The following is a 10,652-nucleotide window of genomic DNA, read 5'->3' on the forward strand; positions in this document are numbered from 1 at the left end:
GCCGTCGACGCCGGTCCAGTCGGATTGGGCGCAGTCCTGCTACAAAGGAAGACAAGCGCAGAGGAATGGGCCCCGGTGGCATTCGCCAGCCGGTCACTCACAGAGACTGAGCAGAGATACTCACAAATAGAAAAAGAGGCGATCGCCATTCATTGGGGGTGTCATCACTTCCACCTGTACGTATACGGAAAACCATTCGTTGTGGCCACGGACCACAAGCCGCTGGTATCCTTATTTGCGGGCACGTCCACTAAGCCGCCGCCAAGAATCGAAAAATGGATGTTGCAACTGCAAAATTATAACTGCAAGATCGAGTACCAACCGGGCGCACGGAACCCGGCAGACTACCTATCTCGCCACCCTCGCAAAGCAACTCCACAAGAGATGAAGGAGGCGGCGGAAACAGAAGAGTACGTCCGCTGCATCACTGCGCGATCGTGTCCCAGGCCAGTGTCCATGACCAGCTTGTCGCATGCCACCAGTGAAGATGAATGTCTGCAAAGAGCGAGAGTGGCGGTCCAAAACAACAGCTGGAACAGGGCCAGAGAGGAGTGGAAAAGCTTGACACCTCGGGCGAAACAAATAATGGAGAGCCTGTACAATGTAAGAACTGAACTGATGGAAGACCACACTGGATGCTTGTTGAGGGGCCACAGACTGGTCATCCCGACGTCCCTAACCCAGAGAGTGGTGGACTTGGCCCACATTGGTCACCAAGGTATGGTCAAGACTAAGTCAAGGCTCCGCACCAAAGTGTGGTTCCCTCTCATTGACGAGTTAGTAGAAGCCACCGTTCGAGAATGCCATGCCTGTCAGGTAACGGGAGAAGTACCACGGCCAGCCCCTGTTGTGATGGAACCTCGGCCCAGAAGGCCCTGGTCCAAGATAAGCGTCGATTTTGGCAGCCTGCCGGACGGAAGGCACACTCTGGTTGCCATAGATGATCATTCAAAGTATCCCGAAGTGGAAATACTAACCGTTTTGAGTGCCCAGGAAGTGATCCCGAAGCTCGAGAAAATCATGGCGACACATGGCATAGTCAAGGAAATCAGAACCGACAATGGGTCACCATTTCAGAGTCAGGACTTCGCGGCGTACCTACAGGCTCTAGGAGTTCATCACCGGCGAATCACCCCCCGATGGCCTCAAGCGAACGGAGAGGCTGAACGCTTCATGAGGACACTCAACAAAGTGATAAGGATTGCCCACGAGAAAAACCAGTCTGTGGAACTCGCAATCTTTACATTTCTCCGAAGCTATCGCCAGACGCCCCACTCTACCACGGGAGTGGCACCTGCACATCTGCTGATGGGGCGGGTTGTCACCGACACCATACCACACCACCCAGAGTGGAGGCCCGAAACTCCCAATGACAGTGCCATTGATGAGCACCGACGTGGAGCCTTTGCTCATGTTGATGCCCGACGGCGTGCTGTGACCCCACACCTGGCCCCAGGTGACCGAGTGCTGATCCGAAATCGGATGCCAGGTGGCAAGTTTCGTTTGAATTTTGAACCGCAACCATGGACAGTGGAGAAGGTCATGGGCACGTGCGTGACAGCCAGGAAAGGTACCGAGAAGATAACGAGGAACATTTCATACTTCAAGAAAATTCCAGTGCCCCCTGGAACGGATGAAAGACGTCAAAACATTCCCCCGAGGCACACGCCACGAGAGGAGAGATTCTTAGAACTTGCTGAGCATGCGGACCATGCAAGTGGAGGAGCGGATTCCCTGAATCATGGAGTTGTCGCACCGCAGCAAGGCCACCAGCCAGAGGTTACGCCACCCGAGAAAGCTGGCGCGCCAGAGGATGGAGATGGTGGCGCAGATGGTGACTCTGTGAGTAGGGGCCGGGGTGTCGTGCCGGACTGTGGGGGATCGCGATATGACCTGAGGCCGCACCCTGAGCCCTCCCGTCGTTTACGAGACTACGTCAAGTAAGACTGTTTTTGTTTGAGTGGTCTAGAGTTGCAAATGTCTAGCGCAGAGCTGATGACTACTGAGGTACCTGTAGTTCGTGTTTAACCCCTTCCCTGCTCATGACGGAACCGTTCCGTCATGAGCCACGGTTGCCGTGTGCTCATGACGGAACGGTTCCGTCATGACACGCCCGTTGGCGGCCGCTCCGCCTGCGCGGCGCTGTTTCCCCGCCTGTGCGGGGGGACAACGCAAATGGGCGGAGTCATGACGGAACCGTTCCGTCATGAGCACAGCCCAACCGTGGCTCATGACGGAGCGGCTCCGTCATGAGCACAGCGCCACCGCGCTGCCCCCCCGCACCGCGGCGGAATTCCCGCCGCGGTGAAAGGGTTAAGATGCAGTCACATGTTTTGGGTTGTTTGTTGTTGTTTTCGCGTGTTGGGGGGGAATGTAATGTCGCGATACTGATACTGACGTGGCACGCAACGGCGTGCGCGTCAGATCACGTGTGTATACCTAGATAATAAATATGACGTCATGCGTGCACGTAGTCAGAATGGCCACGGCAGCAGTGATGGAACAAGCACACCTCTGTGTCCCGAGTGTTATTGTCCACGTGTAGGGACCCGGGTGTCAGAGGCCCCATCTCGATAGCACCCGGACAACACCACAGATGTCTAGCCCAGCTCCGCTGTTATCGTCCTTTATCATAGAGTAACGAGAAAAGCTGCTAGAGAAGCCCAAGAATCTCGCGAGAACACACCCCATAATCCACTCCGAGACACTCTGACAGAGGAGGAAGAGGCGGAGCCTGGGGAGAGTGTGGGGCGAGAGCGAAGGAGGCAGAAGGCGACTAGCGCGCGGGCGGGAGCGGCGCGAGGACGGGGAGGAGGCGGCGAAGGTTGAGGGAGGGCAAACGGCGGGAAGCGGAAAGAAGGCAAGGAAAGAAACGTCAGTGGCAACGGTAGGCAATGAAACTGGCCTGATAATAGCGACGCGAGAAAAGGGGCGTGGTACCACTGAATTGAACGAACTGACCCGCACAGAAGTTGGAGGATTCTGGGGGAGTGGCCCTACTCAAGGAGAGGCTGTAGCCTGCTGGCCCATCAAAGTAAACTAAGTAAAGGACTTGGTCAGAGGTGCTCTTTTGACAGACTGGCGTCTCTGAAAAAGGTGCGATCAGATTGGGGGCGTGGCCACTGAGCGTCCCCAGTTCAGTGGAAAGCGTCGCTTGCTTAGAACGCTGCACGTCTGACGCCTGCATTTGCTGCACGCCTGCGCGGTCTTGCAGCCCTCCATACTGAGACAGAACCCAAGATGGCGGATGGGGACAGCGGCTCTGAGCGAGGAGGTGGCGGCTCGGACCGCGGAGGTGGAGGGGGTGTCGGCTCGGGCGGAGCCGGATTGGACACCCAGGAGCTAGCTTCGAAGCGTTTAGATATCCAGAACAAGCGCTTCTATCTAGACGTGAAGCAGAACGCCAAAGGCCGTTTCCTGAAGGTGGCAGAGGTGGGCGCTGGCGGCTCCAAAAGTAGGCTCACGCTTTCCATGGCTGTAGCCGCAGAGCTGCGCGACTACCTTGGCGACTTCATTGAGCACTACGCGCAGCTTGGGCCTTCGAGTCCTGAGCAACTGGCAGAGGCTGCGGCAGGGGGAGAGGGCGGACCCCGTCGTGCCCTCAAGAGCGAATTCCTGGTTCGTGAGAATCGTAAATATTACCTGGACCTGAAGGAGAACCAGCGTGGCCGCTTCCTGCGCATTCGGCAAACCCTCAACCGAGGTGGCTTTGGAGGACCTGGAGGCGGCGGCGCTCAGGGTCCACAAAGTGGTCAAACCATTGCCCTGCCTGCCCAGGGGCTCATCGAGTTTCGCGATGCTCTAGCTAAACTCATTGATGACTACGGTGGTGAGGAAGAGGAAGGAGGACCTGGAGGAGGAGGCCCAGGGGGGCCCGGTGAGCCGCTGCCAGAGGGCACCTCGCTTACTGTGGACGCCAAGCGCTTCTTTTTCGACGTGGGTTGCAACAAGTACGGCGTATTTCTTCGTGTGAGTGAGGTTAAGCCCTCATATCGCAACTCCATCACAGTGCCACTCAAGGCTTGGGCCCGCTTCGGTGCTGCCTTCTGCCGCTACGCAGAAGAGATGAAGGGCGTACAGGAAAGGCAAGGGGGAGGAGGGGGCCGAGGTGAGAGGGGCGAGGAGAGTGAGACGGAGGAGGTTGAGGACGACTGATGGGGCCCGTGATGGTTACTGTTGTGGGAGGGGACGACTGACAGAATCCGGGGACCGATGATGGGGGGAGCGAGACTTAAGAGGACGATGAAGACTGCTAGGATACGGTCGCACTGGGGAGCTAGTGGCGACCAGTCTTTCCAGTGAGTGACAGCTAAGGTAATTGACGGGTCGGGGATCAGGGGCGACTGACTGCATTTAAGGAACTCGGGTGGCTAGGGGTCAGCCATATTTTTTTGTATAATGGGGGGGGGGGCAGTCCTGCACTGGGATTCCACTAAAAATGTGGAGACTGGATACTGACAAAATTCTGGCCATGCATTACGGGAATAGCCAAACCAATATTTGGCTGTTAATCACCCAATTTAGGCATACTTAAAAGGACGACCTCTACAGACAGCTGACACAAAACAACCCCTCCCACATTTAGAAAAAAAACGAGTGACTGATTCGCTTACAGATAGCAACATAGCGACTAACATTTTCCCAAATGAATACGTTTTTTTGACACCAAAAACATAACTGACCTTCCCTTTCCATCTACTACTGCACACAACCCAATAGGTGATAAGAATACAGTGGCTCCCTTTTGTCAGTGATTACCGTAAGCCGCCGCCGCACGCCCAGGGCCCATGTTAACGCTACAATGCCGAAAGCTTTGCCCCATCCTAATTTAACAAATAATCACGTCCCCTTTAAATTACACAAGGCTAACCATGGAACACACTTGAGTAATGTTTCGATGCTAGACAGTTGTTACCTTCCTAAAGTGTGGTTATGGATGATTACAGTGAAACCTCTTCTCCATAGAGGAATTGGACCGATGGCCCCAAACCCTGACGTACACTGCCTCCTAACGTCCAGTAAGCCACTCGCAACCCACGCTTTCGCACAGCAAAGCTGACAGTAGCACAACTTTGCATTAGGAGGGGGGTGAACTTCTTACAAGACCCGCAGTGACGCTGAAGTCCTACTTTCCTCTTCAGAGCCACACAAAGCCAGAAACATGTACACTAATACATGAAAGACGGTCTAGGCACGAATGGCTGTACTGCCGTTCTACGCACTCCTCCCTGCACAACCAGCTTCTGGAAGGGATAACCTTGGCCCATACCCGGTTCAAAACGCATCACTGAACTGATGCCCTTTTAGTAGTGAATGATAATCCGCATGTACACCAGTTCATGTGTTGCCCCTCTCACCACATACCAGACCCCTGGCAAGACTGACCTGACGCCTAGAAGACCACTTAAAAACGTAGGCGAGGCAGAGTGGACACGACCGTGTATAGATATATCGGTGATCTCATCAGATTGAGGGGAGAATATGCCTGATTAGATAAGGTGGGACATCTGCATCAGATGCAACAAGCATGCACACTTTATGGACCGTTTCAGAATCGGGCATCCAACCATGGACTGGGAGAAGCAGGCTTCAGTCTAGGCGGGTGGTGGGGCAAGAATTCCAACTGGATTTGAGTGCTAATTCAATATATTTCAAGTAACCAACGAATGGCCAGTCAAGAGTTAAATCATTCGATATGGTGACTCGTCTACAGTGGTTGTTGGCAGCATTGAGCAGAGAAGCCAGTCAAGCTATCATGCACATGTCAGGGAGAAAGCTCAATGCAACTCCAATCAGCCTGAGTGTTGGCGAGAAAAACAGCAACGCAGCGCAGAAACAGATGACGCCTTCACCCGTAAAGTTGGCAATATGATCAGAAGTGTCTTCAACCAATCTTGGTTTGGAAATAATTCAGCCCAGGCTTCCACCACCAAAGCCATCTGACCAGGGTCAAGATCTATCTTCACTGGATGCCAACCATTATTCCACCAGTTGAAGTGGCTGAGACTTAAAAATAAGTTTGATCGATTAAGCAAGGCCCAGACAGCTGCGATGGTGCAGTGCATTCAACTCATCCAGTACATGGTATAATGTATATTAAGGCCTCCCTGTAGAAACGAACATATGTGCTCGGTTGTGAACAGTCTCCTGAAAGGTGTTTGAATTTGAGTTGCTTCGGTTCCTCAGTGTGGTCCCTTGTGAGCTTCCTCTTCAGAGACCGGTCAGTATGAAGGTGTAAGCCTACATTGGTGCACCAGATAACAACAAATGACTATATGGTCAGGACATGAACATCCTGTGTGGCTCATATTTTAAGACTTGGTGGCCCAGTTCTTCGTGTCGACAATAGTCTGAGCAATGTGGCAAGGAAGGGCACGCTCCAATGCAAACAGGCAGGTGTTCAATAGAACATTGTTTAATGTGTGTTGGAGACTAAGCATCCATGTGTTAATTTTGATTGTCCTCGGATTGAACTGGAGACAATTTAATTGTGGGCTGCATTGCCTCCTTGGATCAACAGTTGAGTATTTCTAAAATTGGGACACATTTTGTGGTTGCTGCTCTCCTGAGACCACGATTTCTTTTTATCCTCCAATAAAAAAAGTTCTACTTGGCACACAGTCCTGCCGCAGTCTGATCATATTCAGTATTTACATCGACTTTGAGCGTTGGACTATTTCTTTTTCCGAAGATAACGAATCATGAGGAATGAATGCCATGTTTGTATGACGTTGGAGGAGTGAAGATAAAATTATAATTTACAGTTCATTTCAACCAAATACCTGTTTGAGGGAGGTCTCCCTGTGGAGAGTCCATTTGAAACAACTGACATTTTGCAGCTTCGTAATTGGAAGAGAGACTTTGTTAATCAGTCAATTGCAATTTTCTGCCTATTTGAAAATCGTGGTAAAGAGAATTGCAGAATATACAAGAGGCTAATATGAAAAAAGCAAAAGTATTTGGTGATGGAAAATTGCACACCCAACTCCCCCAAAATAGAGTGGCATTATGGAAATAGATAAATGACCTGCATATGAGGATGCAGGAATTCAGAATGTTTGCTGAGAAACTTTTGCTAAAAATAAAACGAGCTGAAATTAAATTTATAACCCACTGCTCAGCTTGTATGAGTTCACCAGCTGATGCCAGAGATGGCGATCAGTGTTGCATGTTTCTGGTGAGAGCTTACTTTAAAAAAGAAAAAAAGGATGTCACATGTATTCTCATCTGCTGTAAATCGGAACACTATCCTCTGTGCCCTCAAACTAGTGGACATTTTCATGGCTGGTCTTTATAGGTGCATGTCACTTTTTTGGTTTCCGCTCCTGCTTACCACGCTTTTTTTTGGGTCTTCAGACAAGCTGCCCAAATTGGAATGACCTGTTCTGTTTTTGGACCTTTACTGCTCATTACGAGAACCACGAATTGAGGTCTGTTCAGTGGCTGTGATACTATTGGAAAAGGTGATCCTGTTATTGAGAAAATTGCATTTTTGAGATCGCTCCTTGGTATTGATGGCTCAGCGTGCAACACAAACTTAATAGGAAGAACGGGGAGTACTTGGCCACCTGGACCAACGTCTTTTATCCCTCACTTTTTTTTTTTTTTTTTGTCCGCTTCACAAACGAAGAGACATTAGCAAATGAGAACCTTCCTGGCATAGCTGGTAATTTTTTTTTTATGGTAGAGTGAAAACTGCAAGTTAAAAAAAAGTTCAAGCACACTCTATAATTGGTTTGATTGGCGTTGATACCCGAGCTTTACTAAAGATCTCCGTGGAGGCAATTGCTCTAACAGAATAAGATGCCACACTTAATTTGTCTCAAATCGTACCTGGTGCATGATGGTGTTTAAAGAGGCCCTTTCATGCTTTGGGTGGTCACGTGATTCAGAAAAACACCATCGCTCAAGTGAGATTAAAAAAACGTTTTTGGGGGAAGTGACTTCAAGGCTAAACGTGGATTAATGTCTTATCTGTGAAAGATTATCTACAGATCCTGTAGGATGTAAGAACTTTGAGTCCAGCTTACAGTATTGGACTTCTTTTCCTAGCAATTCTAAACGCAACCTCAGGTCCACGATTCCAGTGTCAGCTACTCTTTTACAAGGATTGTTAAAGACCTAAGCGATCCGTATATCAGTACCTCAGACTCTCACCTGTTGCCAGCAAGCGTTGGATAACATCTACCATGATGGAACCGAAGGTCCATCGTTAAAGGAAGCTAAATTAGCTTTGTGACTTAAAATTATTTATATAGTCTCTTGTTGAATGTACTCGGCCCAAAAGAAATTTTTCCCCTTTACGTTATGATTTTTGGCTCAAAGTATAATCTGACTTAAAGGCGAGTTGCCCTTTATGGAAATTAGGTTTCCTAGCAGTCTGCACCATGGCGGTATTTCCGGGAAGTTGATGGAACAAGGGAAAAGATACATTTTGCCTGACATGGCCCTTTTCCCAAGTTTGATCAACCTTTGAGTTGCCGGCCTCCTAGTTGCTTGTTTAACAGATAACTCAGATTCTCCGATTTTTAAACTGGATTATCTATTATTAAAATGTTACCACTCACCTCATCAGAGTATTGTCCAAGACGTGCTGGACCTGACAGACTTGAACTGAATGCATCACGCTACCATTTCACAATGTCAGGTTATGTTATTGGTGCAACACTTGGCCCAAGGGGAACTTAAATCTTCTTGGTTAATCCTTTTTAAGTATTTTATTTTTTAAAAGAAATTTAAAAACACTTTGCACGCGTTTTTGAGCTGCCTTTATTTATTTTATGAATTTTTAGAAGGGCCCTAATAAAACATTTTTTGGTGTGCTTTTTTCCTAACTATATACACAAATATATTGGTATGCATTTGTGGCTGGATATTTTTGTTGGAGGCCGGTAAAAGGAAAGTGTACTACATTAAAAGCAAAAAGGCAAGTTTGCAGATTTTTATGGAAATGTTGCATTTTAAAGTTTCAGCCACCAGTGTGTACGCCTCAGTCACATTAAACAGTCTCACTTTATATTTCCCAACCTGGGTGTTCCTTTTATGGGCCGTTCTAAAAAATAAAATCTATTTAGTTAATTTTTAATTTTCTCCGTTGCAAAGAACGTTTCCTAAATTCTATGGGAGCAATAGTATTTCTTGATGTTTTAATTACATCGGTGTACTTGTACTGTATTTTGTACTTAAGGCAGCTGTTATTGAATGTCCTGCTGTATTTACCTATGTATTTTTGTTCGCGTGTTTTCACTTCTTTGTGACGGAGAACTGTCCTTGTGTTCCCTCCCTTTCTTAAAAAAGTATATATATATATCTATATCTCCAGACCAGTTTGTGCACAGTGACTTCGACATTTGCAAGAGTTGCACAAAACCCCTGCTTGGGTTGTTATGTAAAACTGAAGGCAGTAAAAAAAAAAGAGAGAATATAAGACATGTATTTTGCTCTAATCCTGATGTCGTTTTTCATTTGTGTTAATAGTGCAGTGTTTTTATGAACATTCACATTTCATTGCAGCGGTCTGATGGTTTCAGATTGCAGGCTCTTGACCTACATGAGGCTGGCCTGTGAGGGCCTAGCAGTCTATCTCCAGTGGCTTTTACCATGTGTATAGTTTGTGCACGGAGGGAGATATGCACACAATCATGTCCTCGTGCTGCCATATATGGCATTAACTTTGCTCACTTGGTTGAGTAATCTTGTAGTTCTTTAAAGAACAAGGATCAAACGATACATCCTGTAACACCATCTGTGGATAGTTGTGCACATCCTGATCTTATTTTACAATCCCTCAAACAAAAGAATGTTAGTAAAGCAACAATTTGGTTGACCAGACCTAGGATGGAAGACCAGTTAGGCTTGGGTGGAAGGTTTTTTGTTGATATATATTTTTTTAAACAAATGAGTGGGGTATTCATCGAAACACCCCATAGCTTTTGGACTACCTGCACATTTTATCCAGTTTCATTGAGACGTTTGATACAAGCAGCACAGCGTCTTGTCTGAGTAGCATACTTTAATATTTTCAATACGGTCCTTTAAATACTTGTGCCCATATAGGCGTAAGTCTGCAACTTCCGTTTGAGTTTTAAGTACGTTTCTCCTGTAACGTTCCCATGTTACAGCATGTTGATGTGTAGTTTAAAACGAGCTGTTGAAGGCCACGCAAGCACCTAAATTGTTGATCATTTTGTACCAGCTATAGATTGTCATAAGAATTCAAGCTTTTCCTTTGCCTTCAAATAAAGTAACTGTCCTTTCTTGTTAAAGGCAACAAGAATGTTTTTCGTGGAACAGTTTTTTTTCTGTCATTGTTTTTACATATAGACCTGTTCCATTGACTTGTTGACTTCGCAGTTCTTGTCTGCATGCTTCATTTTGAGGGTCTTTTTCAGAAAGCAATGTTTGGCACGTGCTGCCCTTTAACTCGTATCACATGGTCCTTCATATCACATATATTAGAGAAAAGTCAACAGAACATCATGGTTCTGGGCATGCCAATGACTAGGGCATGGTCTCACACAGTAGTTAAAGAGCAAGTTACTTCATCATTTTGATGCCCCTTGGTATCTGATTTTCAGTTTCTTTTCAGTTCCATTTTGAAGCTTGTTCTGTGAGCACTGCTGCTTACAGTCTTTGGCTTGCGAACAGTTAAA

At 47.7% G+C, this 10,652-nt stretch overlaps 1 protein-coding gene across 1 annotated transcript; it reads left to right on the plus strand.

Moving 5' to 3' along the window:
* Positions 1–2,481: 2,481 nt before the first annotated feature.
* On the plus strand, positions 2,482–10,273 carry LOC146784249 (transcriptional regulator protein Pur-beta-like). The gene has a single exon (XM_085634826.1). It carries the CDS (start codon positions 3,241–3,243, stop codon positions 4,153–4,155), a length of 915 nt encoding a protein of 304 aa, XP_085490952.1. The 5' UTR covers positions 2,482–3,240; the 3' UTR covers positions 4,156–10,273.
* The last annotated feature ends 379 nt before the right edge of the window (positions 10,274–10,652 follow it).

This window comes from Triturus cristatus, chromosome 11, assembly GCF_964204655.1.
Source record: "Triturus cristatus chromosome 11, aTriCri1.1, whole genome shotgun sequence".
Taxonomy (NCBI): domain Eukaryota; kingdom Metazoa; phylum Chordata; class Amphibia; order Caudata; family Salamandridae; genus Triturus; species Triturus cristatus.

What these genes read in the sequence shown, in the direction of transcription:
- LOC146784249 (XM_085634826.1), top strand. Translation starts at nt 3,241, where the DNA reads ATGGCGGATGGGGACAGCGGCTCTGAGCGAGGAGGTGGCGGCTCGGAC.